This window comes from Gracilinanus agilis, chromosome 6 (genome assembly GCF_016433145.1).
Source record: "Gracilinanus agilis isolate LMUSP501 chromosome 6, AgileGrace, whole genome shotgun sequence".
Classification (NCBI taxonomy): Eukaryota; Metazoa; Chordata; class Mammalia; order Didelphimorphia; family Didelphidae; genus Gracilinanus; species Gracilinanus agilis.
The window spans coordinates 36,084,330-36,106,775 of NC_058135.1; the positions used below are offsets into that span (position 1 = coordinate 36,084,330).

General features: G+C 36.0%; 1 protein-coding gene across 2 annotated transcripts in view; it reads left to right on the forward strand.

Moving 5' to 3' along the window:
- Positions 1-22,446, forward strand: part of ANXA3 (annexin A3) — a 75,821-nt gene that overhangs the window by 26,288 nt on the left and 27,087 nt on the right. For both annotated transcript variants that reach the window (XM_044680280.1, XM_044680281.1), the window contains exons 6-10: positions 6,005-6,095; positions 9,735-9,814; positions 12,826-12,882; positions 14,251-14,344; positions 16,359-16,454. In XM_044680280.1, coding sequence (XP_044536215.1) covers positions 6,005-6,095; positions 9,735-9,814; positions 12,826-12,882; positions 14,251-14,344; positions 16,359-16,454 — 418 coding nt within the window. The remainder of the gene's footprint in view (positions 1-6,004; positions 6,096-9,734; positions 9,815-12,825; positions 12,883-14,250; positions 14,345-16,358; positions 16,455-22,446) is intronic.

The following is a 22,446-nucleotide window of genomic DNA, read 5'->3' on the forward strand; positions in this document are numbered from 1 at the left end:
AAAAAAAAAAAAAAAAAAAAAAAAAAAGGGCAGCTATAAATATTTTCGTACAAGTCTGTTTATCTATGATCTCGGGGGGCAGCTGAGTAGCTCAGTGGAGTGAGAGTCAGGCCTAGAGATAGGAGGTCCTAGGTTCAAACCCGGCCTCAGCCACTTCCCAGCTGTGTGACCCTGGGCAAGTCACTTGACCCCATTGCCCACCCTTACCAATCTTCCACCTATGAGACAATACACCGAAGTACAAGGGTAAAAAAAAATAATAATAATATCTATGATCTCTTTGGGGTACAGCCCCAACAATGGTATGACTGGATCAAAGGGCAGACATTCTTTTATATCCCTTTGTGCATAGTTCCAAATTGCCATCCAGAATGGTTGGATCAGTTCACAACTCCATCAGTAATGCATTAATGTCCCAATTTTGCCACATCCCCTTCAGCATTCATTACTCTCCCCTTCTTTCATTTTAGCCAAACTGCTAGGGGTGAGGTGATACCTCAGAGTTGTTTTGATTTGCATTTCTCTAATTATTAGAGATTTAGAACACTTTCTCATGTGCTTATTGATACTTTTGGTTTCTTTACCTGAAAATTGCCTATTCATGTCTCTTGCCCATTTATGAATTGGGGAATGGCTTGATTTTTTTATACATTTGATTAAACTCCTTGTATATTTGAGTAATTAGACCCCTGTCAGAGTTTTTTGTTATAAAGATTTTTTCCCAATTTGTTGTTTCCCTTCTGATTTTGGTTGCATTGTTTTTGTTTGTACAAAAGCTTTTTAATTTAATATAATCAAAATTATTTATTTTACATTTTGTAATTTTCTCTTAACTCTTGCTTGGTTTTAAAATCTTTCCTTTCCCAGAGATCTGACAGGTATACTATTCTGTGTTCACTTAATTTTTTTATAGTTTCTCTCTTTAAATTCAAGTCATTCACCCATTCTGAATTTATCTTGGTGTAGGGTGTGAGATGTTGATCTAAATCTAATCTCTCCCATATTGTTTTCCAAATTTCCCAGCAGTTTTTGTCAAATAGTGGATTTTTGTCCCAAAAGATGGGGTCTTTGGGTTTATCATACACTGTCTTGCTGATGTCACTTACCCCAAGTCTATTCTACTGATCCTCCCTTCTGTCTCTTAGCCAGTACCATACCGTTTTGAGTGCTGCTGCTTTATAGTATAATTTAATATCTGGTACTGCTAGGCCAACTTCCTCCAATTTTTTTTCATTATTTCCCTTGATATTCTTGATCTTTTGTTATTCCAAATGAACTTTGTTATAGTTTTTTTCTAATTCAGTGAAAAACTTTTTGGTAGTTTGATAGGTATGGCGCTAAATAGGTAAATTAATTTGGGTAGAATGGTCATTTTTGTTATGTTACCTTGTCCTACCCATGAGCAATCAATGTTTTTCCAATTGTTTAGATCTAGTTTTAATTGTTTGGAAAGTGTTTCGTAGTTATGTTTGTATAATTCCTGTGTTTGTTTTGGTAGATAGATTCCTAATTATTTTATATTGTCTAGTGTGATTTTAAATGGTGTTTCTCTTTCTACCTTTTGCTGCTGTGAATATGTTGGAAATATATAGAAATGCTAATGATTTATGTGCATTTATTTTGTATCCTGCAACTTTCCTAAGTTGTTGATTATTTCTACAAGCTTCTTAGTTGATTCTCTAGGATTTTTTAATTATACCATCATATCATCTGCAAAGAGTGATAGCTTAGTCTCCTCCTTGCCTATTTTGATACCTTCAATTTCTTTTTCTTCTCTAATTGCTACTGCTAGTGTTTCTAACTATGTTGAATAATAGAGGTGATAATGGGCATCCTTGTTTCACACCTGATCTTATTGGGAAGGCTTCTAATTTATCCCCATTACATATAATGCTTGTTGATGGTTTTAGGTATATACTGTTTATTATTTTTAGGAAAGGTCCTCCTATTCCTATACTTTTCAATGTTTTCAATAGGAATGGATGCTGTATTTTGTCAAAGGCTTTTTCATCATCTATTGAAATAATCATGTGATTTTTGTTTGTTAGATTGTTGGGTATGGTCAATTATGTGGATGGTTTTCCTAATATTGAACCATCCTTGCATTCCTGGTATAAATCTCACCTGGTCATGATGGATAATCCTCTTGATCACTTGCTGGAGTCTCTTTGCTAATATTCTTTTAAGATTTTTGTGTCTATATTCATTAGGGAAATTGATCTGTAGTTTTCTTTCTCTGTTTTTGATCTACCTGGCTTTGGAATCAGTACCATATTTGTGTCATAAAGGGAATTTGGTAGGATTCCTTCTTTGCTTATTATATCAAATACTTTATATAGTATTAGGATTAGTTCTTCTTTGAATGTTTGATAGAATTCACTTGTGAATTCATCCGGCCCAGGCAATTTTTTCTTAGGGAGTTCTTTGATGGCTTGTTCAATTTATTTTTCTGATATGGAATTATTTAGGTATTCTACTTCTTCTGTTGTTAATCTAGGCAATTTATATTTTTGTAAATATTCATCCATATCACCTTGATTGCTATATTTATTGCCATATAATTGGGCAAAATAGTTTTTAATGATTGCCTTAATTTCCTCTTCATTAGAGGTGAGGCCTCCCTTTTCATCTTTGATACTGTCAATTTGGTTTTCTTTCCTTTTTTTATTAGATTGACCAGTAGTTTGTCTATTTTATCTGTTTTCTCATAATACCAGTTTCTAGTCTTATTTATTAATTCAAAAGTTCTTTTACTTTTGATTTTATTAATTTCTCCCTTGATTTTTAGTATTTCTAATTTAGTTTTCATCTGGGGATTTTTAATTTGCTCACTTTCTAATTTTTTGAGTTGCATGCCCAATTCATTAATCTCTACCCTCCCTAATTTGTTAATATGTGCACTCAAGGATATAAATTTCCCCTGAGTACAGCCTTGGCTGCATCCCACAGAGTTTGGTAGGATGTCTCATCACTGTCATTCTCTTCAATGAACTTGTTGATTGTTTCTATGATTTCTTCTTTGACTAACTGGTTTTGGAGAATCATATTATTTAATTTCCAATTAGTTTGTTATTTGCCTGTCCAGGTGCCGTTACTAATTATTATTTTTATTGCATTATGGTCTGAGAAGGTTACATTTATTATTTCTACTTTTTTGCATTTGTTTGCAATGTTTCTATGCCCTATTACATGGTCAATCTTTGTGAATGTACCATGTGCAGCTGAAAAGAAGGTGTATTCCTTTTTGTCCCTATTTATTTTTCTCCACACATCTATTAAATCTAATTTTTCTGGGGCTTCATTCACCTCTCTTACCTCTTTCCTATTTATTTTTTGGCTTGATTTATCTAGATCTGAAAGAGGAATATTTAGATCTCCCACTAGTATGGTTTTCTACCTATTCCTTCTTGAGCTCTGCCAGTTTCTCCTTTAGGAATTTGGATGCTATGCCATTTGGTGCATACATATTGAGCACTGTTATTTCCTCATTGTCTATATTGCCTTTTACCAGGATTTAATTACCTTCCCTATCTTTTAAAATCATATCTATTTTTACTTTGGCTTTGTCAGAGATCATGATCACCACTCCTGCCTTCTTTTTCTCATTTGAAGCCCAAAAGATTTTGCTCAAGCCCTTTACCTTAAAACTGGGTATGTCCACCTGCCTACTTGTAGACAACATATGTTAGGATTTTGGTTTCTAATCCACTCTGCTGTTTGCTTCCATTTTATGGGTGAGTTCATCCCATTCACATTCAGAGTTATAATTATCAGTTGTGTATTCCCCAACATTTTGGTATCCTCTCCTAGTTCTACCCCTTCTTCTTACACTATTTCCTTTTAAACCAGTGGTTTGCTTTATGCCAGTAACCCTTGTCCCCTCTCTTGATTTACCTCCCTTTTTACTCCCTCCCTTATTATTCCCCTCTTTTTTATTCTTAAGGTCTAATGAATTCCCTCCCCCTTCTTCTCCCCTCCCTTTTATGACCTCCCCTCTCCCCTGCTCTCCTTGGTTCATCCCTTCTGACTTTCTCAGTAGGGTTAGATAGAGTTCTATATCCCAATGGATATAGCTACTCTTCCCTCTCAGGGTTAATTACACTGAGAGTAAGGTTTAACTATTACCTCTTAATGCTCTTTTCCTCTCCTTCTTATAATAGTATTCATCCCCTCCCCTTCCCATGTCCTCTTTGTGTGTAATAGAATATCCTATTTTCTCATTCCTTCAAGATTCTCTTGTTGTCCTCTACTATTCACCCCCTCTTTCCCTCCCACCCATATCATTTTAGACCATTTAGTATTCCAACCTCTCCCTATGAACAATTCTTCTAATTATTATAATAGTGAATGCTATAATGGTGAACAGAGTTCACTACGGAGAATTACACATAACATTTCTCCACATAGGAATACAAATAATTAGATCATATTGAAGCCCTTAAAGAGGCAAATTTAAAAAATATGAGTTTTCTTTCTTTCCCCTCTGTTTCTTATTTATCTTTTAATGTTTTACTTGATTTTTTGTGGTTGGATATTGAACTTTCCATTTAGTCCTGGTCTTTTCTGTGTAAATACTTGGAAATCTCCTATCTTGTTGAATGCCCTGTAAGTATATAGTTAGTTTTGATGGGTAGGTGATCCTTGGTTGTAGACCCAGTTCTGTTGCCTTTCTGAATATCATATTCCAAGCCTTGAGGTCTTTTAGTGTGGAGGCTGCCAGATCCTGTGTGATCCTAACTGGTGCTCCTTGATATCTGAATTGTCTCTGGCTGCTTGTAAAATTTTTTCTTTTACTTGGAAGCTCTTGAATTTGGCTATTATATTCCTGGGGTTGTCTTTTCAGGGTCTAGTGTAGAGGGTGATCTATGGATCCTTTCAATGTCTATATTGCCCTCTCGTTGTAGAACTTCAGGGCAATTTTGCTGAATAATTTCTTTTAGTATGGAGTCCAAGTTTCTATTAATTTCTGCTTTTTCAGGAAGACCAATGATTCTCAGATTGTCTCTTCTAGACCTGTTTTCTTGGTCTGTCACTTTCTCATTGAGATATTTCATGTTTCCTTCTATTTTATCAGTCTCTTGACTTTGTTTTATTTGTTCTTGCTGTCTTGAGAGATCATTAGCTTCTAATTGCTCAATTCTAGCCATTAGAGATTGGTTTTCCTTTTCAATCTGGTCGTTTCTGGTCTTCAATTTACTTGCCTCACTTTCCAATTGTGAAATTCTGCTTTTTAAGCTGTTATTTTCTTGCCTGATTTTCTTTTGAGCTATTTCCCCTTCTCTAGCCAAATCTTTTCCATCTTTCTCATCATCTCAGATTTGAGCTCTTCAAGAGCTTATGACCAGTTTTTATTATTTTGGGAAGGTTTGGATGTGATTACTTGTTTGTTCTCCTATACAAAAAAGGCAGCCTCTAACTTGCCTAAGCAAGGTAAGTGCTTTAGGTACCCTGTGCTCACAGACAAATGGAGGCCTAGGTGGGAGAATCAAGTAAAATGTCCATTTCTCTGAACTCCCTCTTGGGAATAAACTCAAAGCAATGTTGATATAGTTTGTAGCCAGAAAGCGAGAGAGGATGGGGGTGGGATGTCATTTCTTTTAAAATACCTATTAAGTCATCAATTTTTCTAGCTCTACATCTTATGTCATCTCAAAGTGCAAGGATTTAAGCCTGTCACATATGACCAGTAGCATACCTTAAAAATCCCATGTTGTTGACTGGAACCAAAAATGGCAACTCTGAGCATGTACTATGTCAATTCAACCTCTACTACACTTAGAATTATTATTTCTTTACTTTATGGAAGCTTGGCGATTTTTTTTTAATGCTAGCCAACTCCAGAAAATTTGTGTTATGTTAATGACAAAATGCATTGAGGCTTAGAAAGCTATTTTAGTGTAATATATGATATAATTAGGTTTGCTAGAAACTATTTTTTCCCTTCTGTGAAGACTGAATTAAAAAGGATAAATTAATTCTTAGAAAATCTATGCTTCTGTTTCAGGGGACTGGAACTAATGAAAGTTCATTGATTGAAATTCTAACTACCAGAAGCAACAAACAACTGAAGGAGATCTCCCAGGCCTATTATACAGGTAATGTGGTTTTCCATTGTGTGTCAGTTTAAGTGTGGTCAGGTGCATATTGGAGGAGAAGCTTCATGTGGGAAAGAAAATTGTATTATTCTAAATTTGTTAGGGTCCGAATGGATCGCCACCCAAGGAGCACATGGAGACAATGCAATCCAAGCAAAGGGAAGTCTTTATTTCTAGTGTGCGCAAGGGGAGCTCAGCAAAGGAGTTCCAGTGATGTATATTCAGAGCAAAGATTATATACGTTTGGGATTCTGGGCTGGTGGTTAAGGAGGGGTCAAGGGATGGCGGGTAAGGTGGCAGGTGTGGACAGACTTAGGGGCACCCTATAGTTCTTGAAGTAGCTTTTGTAGTTAATGGTTTTTGGCTGTCTCCCCAAGCATGTAGGTCTTTATGCTACATTTGGGAGCCTAATAACACCCTATTGTTAGTGACCATGGATTTCTCTAAGACATCCTGACCTGTTAGTAACTTTAGGTTTCTCGGAGCCATCCTGATCTGGGAGTCCCTAGCTTGTTTTTGCTTGTGGTTGCTTAGTTTCTGTGTCATAACTTTGGGGTTCTACAAATTCATTTTTTTATTATTGTAAGTAATTTATTATTGTAAAATTCTGAGATAAAGAAATTCAAATGTGATTTGAACCAGAAATTGTTCCATAAGGTTAATAAAGGGAGGAGGAAATTTTCTTTAGCATGTGATATGTCAGTATTGTGCTAAAAACTTTAAAAAAATATTATCTCATTTGATTCTCACAAAAATCTTGTGGGGTAGGTACTGTTACTATCACTTTACATTTTACTATTTTACAGTTGAAGAAATTGGGGCAAACAGAGGTTAAATGACTTGTCCAGCGTTTTGCTGACTTCAAGTTCAGTGCATTCTCCATAGCACCATGATCTGCCATGATTTATATGTCTGAACCTATATATAAATTAGCTTCTACCTCATAGAAACATTGCTTAATTGAACCAGCCATCAGAATTAGCATAGGGAAAAATTATATGTTACTGTATATAATCATAAGATTTAGAGATAACTAAATGATATGATCAATAAAGTGCTGCGCCTGGAACCCTCTGGAAGAAATGAATTCCAAAGTGGTCCTAGGCACTTACTGTCTGTGTGATCCTGGACAAGTTATTTAACCTCTTTTTGAATCAGTATCCTCAAATGGCAATCATAATAGCACCTCCCACCCAGGATTATTGTGAGTATCAAATGAGATAATCATTGTAAAGTATTTAGCAAGGGGCTTAGAACATAGCAGGTGCCTAATGCTTGTTTCCTTCTTTAAGAGATAAAAGAAGAAATTTAAATCCAGAGAGATTAAGTGATTTGCCTAGGGTCAAACAGTTTATAAACCTCTGAGGTAGGATTTGAACTCAAGTTTTCCTAACTTGGAATCCAATGATTTATCTACACCACCATCATGATTTTTGGTTTGGGAGATCCTTAATGTCCTTTTGGACAGGACAGCTGAGTTCACATGGACAGGTTGCTTCATTTCTTTTGACTCAAGGTACCTCATCTTCACAATGAAGGGTTTGGCCTCTCAGTTTTGCTGATACTATGCATAGTACAGCCAGTACAGTGGTTTAGGGTAGCTGGACAGCCCATGAACTGAAAGGTGAATCATCTTCCAAATAGTTATTAGTATTCACTATTGTGAATTTTTAAAGGAAAACTAGAGTGGACCTGAAGTGACAGAAAAAAGATGATAATGCATTATTTTAGAGGATGAGATCTATTTTTTCACTGCTGTAGGTATTTTCCAATAAGGAAATTCTCTCCATCAATGCAGATTTGCCACTACTCCTGTCTGTGATGCTGAGGAGTTAAGTGTCCACAGTCACAAAGCTAGTATGTGTCAGAGGTGGCATTTGAACCCAGGTCTTCCTGATTCCAAGACTATCTGCTCTACAATGATACTTCTCATGAATAGAAAATAATTATTTTGATAAAAACAGATATTTAGCAAGTTATTAGTTGTCTGGTATTTAATGTTAAATTATTTAATGAAAGGTTTTATTTATAAAATGGAAAGCTAGGATGTTAGGAGCTGTATTACTGATTCTTTGAAGTTACAAGAAATAGTATCTCCTTGCTCTTGTGTTGCATGTTCAATAGTGGCACCAATGGAAAAAGTGTGCTAGGAGGGATGACAAACGTGAACTCTAAGGTTCTCAAACGTATTCCCTAGAGTAATAAGGCACCATTTCACATTGGTATCATCTACAAATGAACAACCTAAGCAGTATATTAATGTCACCAGAGAGAGGGTAGGAGCAGTCTTCCCCCAATAAAAGTCCAGACAGATTGAAAAAATGCATGAGTCCAAATCCTAATGGAGAAAGTCAGGAAAAATTCACAGTGACTCATTATCCTTCCCAAGTTGGCTTAGGAAGACAAAGAAATCTTATAGATATGATACTGTGGATAGATATATGGGGATGCCATTGGGGCCACTCCAGTGCAAGTACTATGTACTTGGGCAAGCAAAGTCTTAGACCCATACTTTTGCCCCATCCCCAAGACCCATACTAGGGGTATCTAAATAGAGACAAGTGCAGATGGCTTTTGTTGCCCAATAAGCATAAAGAAGTTGAAAGTATTTGGAATAAGATATTTCAAAAAGCAAAGGAAATACTAATAGCCCAGAAGAAATTACCCAGCAAAATTAAGTCTAATACTACAGGGGAGTCAGTGGATTTGAGAACTTCCTAGCAATCTTGATGAAATGACCAGCTGCATAGAAATTTTGAATGACAAACACTAGAGTAAATAAAAATATAAAAGGCCAATAGAAAGACGTGCATGAAATACTTGCATTTTATTGCAAAAGGGTGGTTGATATGTGTCTCCTACGATGTCAGCAAAAGCTATAGAGGAAATCAAATAAAATAGAAGAACTGGGAGTGATTTTTGTAATGTTTTGATGATTTTTTTTAAAAAGAAGGGAAAGTCAGAGGAAGAAAAGGGAAGAAATAGGAGGAAGAACTTATCTTAAATACTTGGAGAGTACAGTTGAAGTCTATAATATTAATGAGGAGGCAGTAGGGAAATAGACATCCATTTAGCTTCATTTTAAACTGATATAGAATGAAGTAAGAAGAACCAGGAAAACAATTTACGTAATAATTCTGATCAATGCATTCATCAATCACAGTTCCAAAGGACCAATGATTTAGAATGCTTTCTACCTCCAGCAAGAGAAGTGATGTACTAGATATGTACTTTTAGACATGACCATGTAGGAATGTGTTTTGCTTTTATTTGTTGTTATTTGTTGCAGAGGCTTTCTTTTTCTTTCGTGTGTGTGTTTCGGAGGGAGGTGGGGAGAGATGGCAGATGCTTAATTGAAAAAAAAAAGTAAATAAAATTTTAAAATGTCAGGGACTGGGGTGGGGGAGGAATATTTGGATAAAGGGGGCAATATCAAACTTTTTTTCTTTCTTTTTGATCCCTCAGTAGCATTAGTATATATACTTATGCTACTTAAAATCCAGATGCTCTTCTTAAGCAGAATAAGGTCAAATGGTCTCAGTTAAATATTCTGTGTTTTTTTCCCATCAATTCTTCATATTACTATGAAAGTTTTCCCTGCTTTTTAGTTCACAGTAGCTCATTATCATTTGGTTTTAGCATATAAGAAGAGTCTTGGTGATGCCATTAGTTTGGAGACATCTGGAGACTTCAGGAAAGCATTGTTGACTTTGGCTGATGTAAGTTTCTTGCTTCTTCAATAACAGTCAATCAACAAACATTTATTAAGAATGTGCTAGAGGGGGCAGCTGGGTAGCTCAGTGAATTAAGAGCCAGGCCTAGAGACTGGAGGTTCTAGGTTCAAATCTAGCCTCAGACACTTCCCAGCTGTGTGACCCTGGGCAAGTCACTTTATCCCCATTGCCTACCCTTATTACGCTTCTGCCTTGGAGCCAATACACAGTATTGACTCCAAGACGGAAGGTAAGAGTTTAAAAAAAATGGGGGGTGGGTGATGCAGAACCAGGAGAACATTGTACACAGAGCCTGATTACATTATGACACAATCAAATGTAAAAGACTTTTCTATTAGCAGCAATGCAGTGATCCAGGATAATCCAGAGGAATTTATGAGAAAGAACACTATTCATATCCAGAGAAAGAACTGTAGAAATGCAGAAGAAAAACATATGATCGATCACATGGTTCAATGAGGATGAGTGTAGTTTTGACATTAAAAGATCACTCTACTGCCAATATGAATAATATGGAAATAGGTTTTGAACAATGATACATGTAAAACCCAGTGGAACTGCTTGTCAATTCAGAGAGGGGGTAGGGAAGAGGGGTGGGAAAAATCATGAATCATGTAACCATTGGAAAAATAGTCTAAATAAATAATTCCATCCATTCATTCATTCATTCATTTGTTTATTTTAAGCCTTTACCTTCTGCCTTGGAGCCAATTGGCAGAAGAGTGGTAAGGGTGGGCAATGGGGGTCAAGTGACTTGCCCAGGGTCACACAGCTGAGAAGTTTCTGAGGCCAGATTTGAACCTAGGACCTCCCATCTCTAGGCCTGGCTCTCAATCCACTAAGCTGCCCAGCTGCCCCCTAAATAAATAATTTTTAAAAAAGAATGTGTTAGATGCAGTGCTAAGCATTGGAGAGAGGAATATGCTGAATGAAACAATCCCTTCTCTCCATTCTAATAGGAGAAACAAGTATGTACATAAATGTATATAAAATAAAGATAAAGAGAATAAATAGAAGGTGATTAAGAACCAAGGTTAGGTGGTACAATAGATAGAGTAACAGGTCTGGAGTCAGGAGCATTCCTCTTCCTGAGTTCAAACCTGACTTCAGATACTTACTAGTTAGTTTTGTGACCCTGGGCAAGTCATTTAATCCTGTTTGTCTCCGTTTCCTCATCTGTAAAAGGAGCTGGAGAAGAAAATGGCGAACCACACCAGTATCTTTGCCAAGAAAACCCCAAATAGGGTCATGAATAGTCAGTCATGACTGAATTGACCCAACAACAAAAAAGACACAATTTTGTTGAGGATGGAGGCCACTCAGTGATGGAAATTGGGCAAAGCTTCTTATAGAAAGTGGTACCTGAGCTGCACCGGGCAGGGAGGGAGAGTATGTTTCATTCTATGAGAGGACAGGGAAGAGGAATGCCCTCCAAGCATGTGAGCAGCCAATGCAAAGGCATGGACATTTTTACATATCCTTCACTAAAGGTCTATGGGGATGCCTCATGGTGATGTGAGGGTGGCCTGATGCCCTCGAAAGTTAGAGACAGGATTCCAAGTCAGGCAGGACCCATGACTACAAGTTCAGTAGAGTCAGGGACTCTAAATCTGGGTTTCATGTCTCTAGGACAAGGCACTTTCTACTATATCATACTGCCTTCTAGCTATTCAAACATTTGTTTAGCTATAATAAATTTTATATTAGTTGCCTTCTTCAACCAACCTAAAAGTCTAGTAATACTTGTACAATCTATGCCCATCTGAGAACAGTTGACAGCCCTGATGGTTGGACCATGCAGCCATGACTGAAGTACCAGCACCACCTAGTGACTACCTACCCTGATTTCAGGTTCTATTTCTTTGTGAAACTAGAAGATTGAGGACCCAGCCTTAGACCTGAAAAAGGCAGAATGGCAAAGATCTATATTGATAAAGATAGATAAAGAGATAGAGATAGATGTATTTATGCATATAGAGAGATAATCACAATACAAATACACATATAAATACTTCCAACTATTCAAATATTTATTTAACTATAATAAATGCCACATTAGTTGTGTCTATATGTATATTTTGTTAGATATATGATTTGATGTTTTATTTCAATCATAAAAATTCTTATTCCAAAGTTGTTTGCAAATCATGTCCCACATTAGACTGTGAGCTTCTGGAGAGCAGGGACTGTCTTTTGTCTTTCTTTACATTCCCTAGCACATAATAGACTTTCAACATTTATTAAAAGGAATTGAAAATATTTGTAGCCTTTTGTTTGCTCAAGATCCAAGTTCAAGTATGCCCTCAGATATTCACTAACTTTGTGACTCTGGGCAATTCACTTAACCTCTGTTTGCCTTGGTTTCCTCAACTTTAAAAGGGAGATAATAATAACTCCTACCTCCTAGAGTTGTTTGGAGGATCAAGTGAGATAACAATTGTAAAACCACTTAGCACAGTACATGTAGTCGGTGTAATATAAATGCTAGTTATTATCATCACACACACACAAAATATGCCAAAAAAGAAATTATTAGAAGTCAAACTAACCCAAGTTTTAGAAGATCAGAATAATAGCAAAATAGAAAAGAAACAGCTAATACACAAATCCTAGGCATCTGTTATTAGAAATGGGAACAAAATCTTTTCAGAGGTATTAATTTTTTGCTTGTGCCATTCTTAAAAAACTGAAAGAAAAGAATATTCTGAGTAATTCAATCGATACCATTCCATTCCAAAAGGTCTTTACTAGACTTTCTGAGGAAAAGTCACAAGCTGAGTTCAAACTGTTAACTACAATCAGGTCACAGAGAACACCAGCCCAAAACATCTGGTTCACTGTATGCCAGGTAGCTATGGCACTAGAGAGACCTCCTGAGGTCTTTTGCTATTTTTTTTAACCACATGTTCTATGTAAAAGCTCTATCAAGGCTAGAGAAGTCCTAGGGTTTTCTTTGCTTTAATGAGTATCTCTTTTTTCCTTTGTTCTTATTGTAGGGCAGAAGAGACGAAAGTCTGAAAGCGGATGAATATCTTGCAAAAAAGGATGCTCAGGTTAGAGAAATGCCAGATACTGATTCTTTCCCTCAGCTACACTGCTGTTTTTGTTGATGACAAAGGGGATTCACTATTAGTCCTGAACTTTGTTTCTCTTCCTCTAAAGGAAAATATCTTGCCCTAGATCTCAATATACTGTATGCAATACTAACTCTAAATAATTACAAAGTGTGTTTAGCAAAAGGAAAATGGAAATTGTTTTTCCAAAGTTGGAAAAATAAGTTATTTCTTTAAGTAGCTAAGCTGAGCAAACATCTAAAAAGAGTAACTTCTACCCTTCTTCCAATCCCCAGATTTAGGGATAATGGAATTTATGGATAAATAAGAAAAAGGGAACATTGTGAAATGTAAAATGGGTAATTATGACTACATTAAATTGAAAAGGTTTTGTACAAGTAAAACTAAAAGCCAAGATTAGATTGAAAGCAGTAAGATGGGGGAAAATCATACACATTTTTTCATAGAGGTCTCATCTAAAATATATAGAGAACTTTGTTAAAATATATAAGAATATCAACCATTTCCCACATTGTTCAAAAGATATGAATAGAGAGTTTTTGGATGAAGAAATCGGAGCTATATATAACCATGAAAAAAATGCTCTAAATCACTATTAATTAGGCAAATGCAAATCACAAAAATTCTGAGATATCATCTCATGATCAAATTGGTCAAAATGATTGAAATGGAAAAATGACAAATGTTGGAGATGATATGAAAAAATGGGAACACTAATATACTGTTTTGGGAACTGTGAATTGATACAACCATTTTGGAAAGCAATCTAGAATTATGCTCAAAGACTTATCAAACTGGATATACATTTTGACCCAGGAATACCACTATTAGGTTGATTCAGGAAAAAGGAAAAGAACCTTTAAGTTCTAAAATACTTATGGTATTTCTCTTTGTGGTGACAAAGGACTGGAAATTGAAAGAATGCCCATCCATTGGAGAACTAAACAAATTGTGGTATATGATTATGATGGAATACTATTGTGCTATAAGAAATGGTGAATAGTTTCCTTTTGGAAAAACATGAAAAGGCCTATATGAAATTATGAAGATCAAAATGAGCAGAATCAAGAGAACATTATATACAATAATGGAAATATTGTTTGAAGGATGACTTGTGGAAGGTCAACTCCAGTGAAAGAAATGATAAATAGAAATAAATAAGACATAGTTTTATAAATACAGCTTTCTTTTTGTCAAGTGATGGTTTCTCTAGTGGGCAGAGGGAGGGTGGGACTTAATTGGATATTTTGATGTAAGGAACAGACTAAATAAATTTATTTTAAAAAACAAGTACAATTTTGCTTTATGCATAGAAGCACTTAAGTAGTTCTTGCCTTCTTGCAATAGATCCTTTATGAAGCTGGTGAGAAGAAATGGGGCACTGATGAAGACAAATTCACTGAAATACTGTGTTTACGAAGCTTTCCTCAACTGAGACTAAGTATGAAATTAGTTCATCTTAGATCATACTTCAGTATTTTTACCCAACTGGGTCTTGCTTTTGGCATACAGAGTCTTAATGAGTGAAGGTTAATAACCAGTCAAGGAGTTGTATTTTTACTCACCACTTTTTTTAGGAAACAAGATAGCAAATTGGAGTTATAACCCAAGGCAAGAAGACCCCATTGTTATGGGGTCTGAAAGATGGGTAGATTATAGTCTAAGCAATGATATACAATTAATTGTAGGAGATTTTGGAGGAAGAAGACATCTTTTAATGTGGCCTTTTGGGATATAGAGGAGGAAAACACTGGAATTCATTGTCTATTGGCCAAACTTCTGGTGAAAAGCCTCCATTTACTTAGGTAGAGTGGTGCTAGGACAACAGACAGGTTTCCTTAATGGGACCATCCTTAAAGCCTTTCTAGCTCATAAGGCTGATTAGAGCTTATGTTCTTTTAACAGAGCCTTTAAGAACCCCTGGTCACCTGTAACAGAAGTAGGACTTTTGTGAAGAATTATACCTTACAACATATATTGTCCTATTAAACTCTACCCTGAGAGTTCGTTCCTATCTTGAGGGTTACAGGATTCTTTTCTCAGCTCTGACTTTCTGCTGGGGAGTTCTCAGCACCAAGCCTGCCTTGTAGGTATGGCTGCTGACAAATTGAGTTCTAGCCCAGGAATCTGACTTCTGCCTTAAGAAAGGGGACCACAAAGGGGCCCCCAGTTAGGTCAGGGTGAACAAGCTCTGTTCTTTGGATGTTCACTAGGAAAACTCATCAATCGCACTTTAGTAAGGCACAGTGTGTACAGAAGCAGATGGTGGGGATGGCTCAGGGAAAGGGGAGAGAGAGGAAGACAGACAACGAGGGAAAGAGTAAAGGGAGGGGAAGAGGGCACATACAGATGTGAACCAAATGCAGGTGAATTTGGAGCATGGGCCTGAAGGAGTACTTGAGTTCCATTCTTAGAGAGTTCTAGCTGGGAAGGATGATCCAATTCTTATCTATACTACTTTGGGTTTGGCTCATTAATATACCAACATCATTTCACGTTTTCATTGCCATTTTGGGGATTTTTTTTATTAAAATAATATTCTTCTGATTTTACTACTCATGTCTTATGGAGAAGTAACAAGCCTGAAGTCATAAGACCTGAGTCTGGCCTCAGGGACTTACTAGATGTATGACTCTGGGCAAATCACTTAATCCTGTTTGACTCAGTTTCCTTATCTGTAAAATGAGCTGGAAAAAATAGCATACCACTTCAATATTTCTGCCAAGAAAACTCCAAATTGGGTCATGAAGAGTTGGAAACAAATGAACAACAAAACTGGTGCTTAAATGCAGCTTTCAGAATAACGGTCATTTGCTGGGAATTTAGTTGGCTTCTCTTAATTTAGCACATAGGCTCTGGATGTGGTCTTAATTAATTGAGAAGGCAGTTATGGCAACTGACTTCTATATTTTTTCTTACACTCTTAGTTTCCATTTCCTGTTTATTGTTAGCTTACACTGACTACTTACAAATGACTACCTAGTAAGTGTCTGAGGCCAGAGTGGAACTCAAAAAGATGAGTCTTCTTCATTAGGCTTCTTGATTTTATCCACCATGTCACCTAGCTGGCACATAGTAGGTGTTATATAAATGCTTATTCCTTTCCCTTCCCCTTGGGCACATAATGTTTTATCTTACTGTGCCACACTTTAGGACAACACAAAGCCAAATGCACTCAATATACTTTTCCTTGACCTTTCTAGTTAATCTTAGTCAATTGCCTCAGGAAAGTGTTTGTCTTGAAAATGTAGTTAGAATTTTGTCTCTAGATCTTTTCCACAAAGAAAATGTTAAATGATTGTATATGTTGATGGTTTAGACTAGCAGTGGTGGCCTTTAGCTGCTTATAAGCTTTGTCTGGTGCTTAGGAGGCTCAATAATGAGAATGGCTTCTAGCCTTCCTTTCCAGCATTTAGGATGATTGGTTACTGGACTCCTGTTTTTTTTTTTTTAAGCATTTGAAGAATACAGAAACATCAGCCAAAAGGACATTGAGGAAAGCATTAAGGGAGAGTTGTCTGGGCATTTTGAAGACTTACTTTTGGCTATAGGTAAGATGCACACACAAACATACACATACATGTATAATATATATGATACACAGATACATACATAAATATGTGCATATATTATATGTAATACATATTAATATCATATAATTATATACATTCTTCTCATATATATTATAGGTATGCTAAGGCATTTGCTTAGTTCTTTTGTACTTTTTTTTATGGCAAGAAAACCATTTAACTAGCAGACTGGTTGCAAAAATAGAAATATATATTTGAAAAATAAAGATTTTGTCAGAGGAAATTTGTTGTAAAACTTTCCCCCAGGTTGTTGTTTCCCTTCTCAACTTGGTTGCATTGGTTTTGTTTTTATAAACTCTTTCTACATTTATTATAATCAAAATTATTCATTTTACATCTCATATTAACTATATTTCCCTCAATCTTTTTTCCCTCTTTTATTTCTGTCCTTTCTCTGTCCTTTCACTCAGTCCCTCCTCACAAGTGTTTACTTCTAAACACTACCTCTCCCAAATTAGCCTTCCTTCTATTAGCCCCTTCTTCCCCCTTTTTTAAAAAATCCCCCTCCTATCTCCCTTAAAGGATAAGCTAGATTTCTATATTCAACTGAGTGTGGATGTTATTCCTTCTCTGAGCCATTTCTGATGAGAGTAAGTTTTAAGTGTTGCCAATCATCACCCTCATCCTCCCCTCTGTTTTTCACAGCTCTTCAGGTGAGATAATTTATCCCTCACTACCTCTTTTTCACTCCTTGATTTTTTTTCACATATCATGCCATCATAGTCAACTTAATCCTGCATCCTCTGTCCATGTATACTCCTCCTAACTGTCCTAATAATGATAAAATTCTTAAGTTACAAGAATCAAACTCTCATATATCAGTACAAACAGTTCTACATCATTGAATCTCTTAATTTTTCTTCTCTCATGTTTACCTTTTTATGCTTCTATTGAGACTAATATTTGAACATCAAAATCTCTGTTCAAATCTGTCTTTTTTTCAAATCAAGAATGCTTAGAAATCTTCTATTTGATTAAGTGACTATTTTCTCCCCCTAACAGGATATACTCATTTTTTCTGGGGAGGTGATTTTTGGTAGTAAACCTAGCTCCTTTGCCTTCTGGAATATCATATTCCAAGCTCTCCAATCTTTGAATGTAGAAGCTGCTAAATCCTGTGTAATCCAGACTGTGGTTGCATGCTATATGAATTGTTTCTTTCTGGTTGTTTGCGGTATTTTCTTCTTAGTCTAGGAGCTGTGGAATTATAACAATTATATTCCTGAGAGTTTTCCCTTGGGGAACTCTCTAATGAGGTGATTGGTGGAATTTTTCCATTTCTTTTTTTACTTTCTGGATCAAGAATATCCTGACAGTTTTCTTTGGTAATTTCTTATCTAGGAAAAAAAAGTCTAGACCAATCATGACTTTTAGGTCACCTGATAATTCTTAAAATATCTCTTCTGGATCTAATTTCCAGGTCAATTGTTTTCCCAATGAGATGTTTCATATTTTCTTCTATTTTTTCATTCTTCAGAATTGGTTTTATTGTTTTTTGATATCTCATTAAGTTATTACCTTCCACTTACCCAATTCTAATTTTTAAAGAATTATTTTCCTCATGGAACTTTTGAATCTCCTTTTCTTTTTGGCTCAATTCTACTGTTTTTTGAAAACCCATACCTATATTAGTTCCAAGGCAGAAGAGCAATAAGGGCCAGACAAAGGAGGTTAAGTGACTTGTCCAGGACACACAGCTAAGAAGTGTATGAGGCCAGCTTTGAACCCAGGACCTCTTATCTCTAGGCACTGAGCCACCTAACTGCACCCCCCTCCCATTCTACTTTTTAGGATTTCTTTTCTTCATTGGATTTTTGTGCCTCTTTTTCAATTTGGTCAATTCTGCTTTTTAAAGAATTCTTGCCTTTAGTGGATTCTTGTGTCTCCTTTACTAGTTGGTCAATTCTACTCTTTAAGATGTTATTTTCTTCTTGCACCACTTTTTGTTTCTTTCTTCCATTTTTCTTTTGATTCTCTTTTATTTTTAAAATCCTTTCTGAGCTCTTCCAGAAACTAAGACCAATTCCTATTTTCTTTGAAGTTTTGCATTTAGCTGCTTTGATCACATTGTCCCCTCCTGAGATTATGCCTTGCTCTACTTTGTCTCCATAATAATTTCATATAGTTAAGTATATTTTTAAAAAATATCATTTTCCCAGAGTTTTTCTGAACTATTATATTAATCTTAAAGATGAATTCTATTCCCAGGGTAGAGAGGGGACTCTCTTGAACTTCAGTATTTTCTTGCTGTTATCCTCAGATCTAGTTTTGAGTGTCTGCAAGTTTCAATTCTTTTGAGCTACAATGACCCATGGACCGAGAGTGCTCACAGTTGATTCAAAATCTTTCAATATCTCTCAGGGACTACTATTGGTTTGCAAAAACAGTAACACTGTTGAGGATTAGGGCATCACCATGGACTTACTCTTTTGCTTGGGGGCTGGGATCATAACTTTGAGGGATAAGCATTGGGATGCTCTGCTGTTGACTTAAGCTGGGTCTTATGGTCTTGCTATTGACCTGGGCCTGGGTTCAGAACCTCAAGCAAGGGAGACAGTAGGAGCATTGCTTTTGGCTTGTGAAGTTGGTACAGCCTTTTTGAAAACAGCATTTCCCTCTCCCCACAGTGAAAAAGACCTTCTCTCCCTATGTTCTGAGTTGTCTTCTGTAGGAAAACTGCCTCAAGCAGCAATTGTTGGTTCTCCCTTTTTGTTGGTTCTGTCACCCTAGTACTAATTTTGAAACTTTTTTTAGGTTAGTTGGAAAAAGGTTTCAGAGAGATTCAGTCACTCATGCCTCTATTCTGCCACCCCTTCGTACATATTTTAAAATTATTTTTGTAAGTTGTTTAATTTGTTTTATCTCTTCCTTAAGAGCAGGAGTTTTTAATTATGAATTGTGTCATGGATCCCTTTGGCAATCTGAGTAAGCCTATGGACCTCTTCTTTGAAAAATGTTTTTAGATGCATGAAATAAAATATATAGCATTACAAAGGAAACCAGTTATAAGTATCCTATCTACATTGTGGGCTCTGGGGAGGTGAAGAGGGGGCCAATGCCCCATTGATCTGGAAAATCTGAGTAAAATTTTTTGTCCCTCTTTTTGTACTAGAGAAGAAGTCTGACTTCCTTTCTTTTATGGGGTGTTTACAATTCCTTTTTGTAAAATTTGGGTTAAGTCATAGGCTACGTGTAATATAGATTTATATGTTAACATTTCTAGCTTTTGTATATTGTTTGTTGGCTGTGTTCTTTTCACCAACTTTTAAGTTTTTACTTATTTTAATTTTAAAAAAGAAATTGTATATATTTATGGCATTAAAAGATAAAATATGTTGCTATTATATAATACTATACACATGTTTTATGCATTTCTGAATTTCTAAACTTTTTCTATTATTTGCCTGCCTTCACATGTTGTTTGTGGCTCCCACAAAATACCCCCCAAATTCCCATTAAATTTCTTTGTCAACCAGAGTTATATTGAAAACATGATGGGGGAAATTGTAATGTGAAAGGGATACTTGTATTTTGATACAAGTTATAAATATAGGAATATAAGCAATTTGACCTTGTTGAAGCCCTTACATTTTTCTCTTTTTTATTTCTCTTTTTATGGTTTTCTTGAATTTTGTATTTGGATATCAAATTTTCTGTTTAAGTCTAGCCTTTTCTCCAGGAATGCTTGGAAATCTTCTATTTTATTAAATAATCATACTTTCCCCTGAAAGAATATAGTCAGTTTTGAAGGAGTCTTGTTTGTAGCCCCAGTTACCCTGACTTCTGAAATATCTTATTCCAAGCTTTGCAGTCCTTCAATGTAGAAGCTGCCAGATCATGTGTAATCATGACTGGGGCTCCATGATATCTGAATTGTTTTTTCTGCCTGCTTGCAGCATTTTCTCCTTGACCTGGGAGCTCTTGAACTTGACTATAACATTTCTGAGAGTTGTCATTTGGGGATTTGGGGATTTAATGCAGGCAGTGATCTTGGGATTCTTTTAATCTATTTTACCCTTTTGTTCAAGAATATCAGATCAATTTTCTTGGGTAATTTCTTGTAATATGATGTCTAGGCTTTCTTTTTGGTCACTTAAAACAGTAGTCCAATAACTCTTAAATTGTCTCTCCTGGATCTATTTTCTAGATCAGTTATTTTTTCAATGAGATATTTCATATTTTCTTCTATTTTTTTCATTCTTTTTTTTCAACATTTATTAATATTGGTTTTTAACATAGTTACATGATTCATGCTCCTATTATCCCCTTCAGCCCCCACACCCCTCCCCCCATAGCCAACGCACATTTCCACTGGTTTTATCATGTGTCGTTGATCAAAACCTATTTCCAAATTGTTGTTAGCTGCATTGGTGTGGTGGTTTCGAGTCTACATCCCCAATCATGTCCACCCCAACCCATGCGATCAAGCAGTTGTTTTTCTTATATGTTTCCTCTCCTGCAGTCCTTCCTCTGAATGTGGGTAGTGTTCTTTACCATAAATCCCTCAGAGATGTCCTGTGTCATTGCATTGCTGCTGGTACAGAAGTCCATTACATTTGATTTTACCACAGTATATCAGTCTCTATGTACAGTGTTCTTCTGCCTCTGCTCCTTTTGCTCTGTATCAGTTCTTGGAGGTCTTTCCAGTTCACCTGGAACTCCTCCAGTTTATTATTCCTTTCAGCACAATAGTATTCCATCACCAGCATATACCAAAATTTGTTCAGCCATTCCCCAATTGAAGGACGTACCCTCCTTTTCCAGTTTTTGCCACCACAAAAAGCGCAGCTATAAATATTTTCGTACAAGCCTGTTTATCTATGATCTCTTTGGGGTACAAACCCAACAATGGTATGGCTGGATCAAAGGGTAGGCAATCTTTTATACCCCTTTGAGCATAGTTCCAAATTGCCAGCCAGAATGGTTGCATCAGTTCACAACTCCACCAGCAATGCATTAATGTCCCAATTTTGCCACATCCCCTCCAGCATTCATCACTCTCCCCTTCTTTCATTTTAGCCAATCTGCTAGGGGTGAGGTGATACCTCAGAGTTGTTTTGATTTGCATTTCTCCAATTATTAGAGATTTAGAACACTTTCTCATGTGCTTATTGATAGTTTTGATTTCTTTACCTGAAAATTGCCTATTCATGTCTCTTGCCCATTTATCAATAGGGGAATGGCTTGATTTTTTTATACAATTGCTTTAACTCCATGTATATTTGAGTAAATAGACCCCTGTCAGAGTTTTTTGTTATAAAGATTTTTTCCCAATTTGTTGTTTCCCTTCTGATTTTGACTACATTGTTTTTGTTTGTACAAAAGCCTTTTAGTTTAATATAATCAAAAGCATTTAATTTACATTTTGTAATTTTCTCTAACCCTTGCTTGGTTTTGAAATCTTTCCTTTCCCACAGATCTGACAAGGATACTATTCTGTGTTCACTTAACTTATTTATAGTTTCCCTCTTTATATTCAAGTTATTCACCCATTCTGAATTTACCTTGGTGTAGGGTGTGAGATGTTGATCTAAACCTAATCTCTCCCATATTGTTTTCCAAATTTCCCAGCAGTTTTTGTCAAATAGTGGATTCATGTCCCAAAAGTTGGGCTCTTTGGGTTTATCATACACTGTCTTGCTGATGTCATTTACCCCAAGTCTATTCCATTGATCCTCTCTTCTGTCTCTTAGCCAGTACCATATTGTTTTGATGACTGCTGCTTTATAGTATAGTTTAATATCTGGTACTGCTAGGCCCCCTTCCTTCACATTTTTTTTCATTATTTCCCTTGATATTCTTGATCTTTTGTTATTCCAAATGAAATTTGTTATAGTTTTTTTCTACTTCAGTAAAGAAGTTTTTTGGTAGTTTGATAGGTATGGCGCTAAATAGGTAAATTAATTTGGGTAGAATGTTCATTTTTATTATGTTAGCTCATCCTACCCATGAG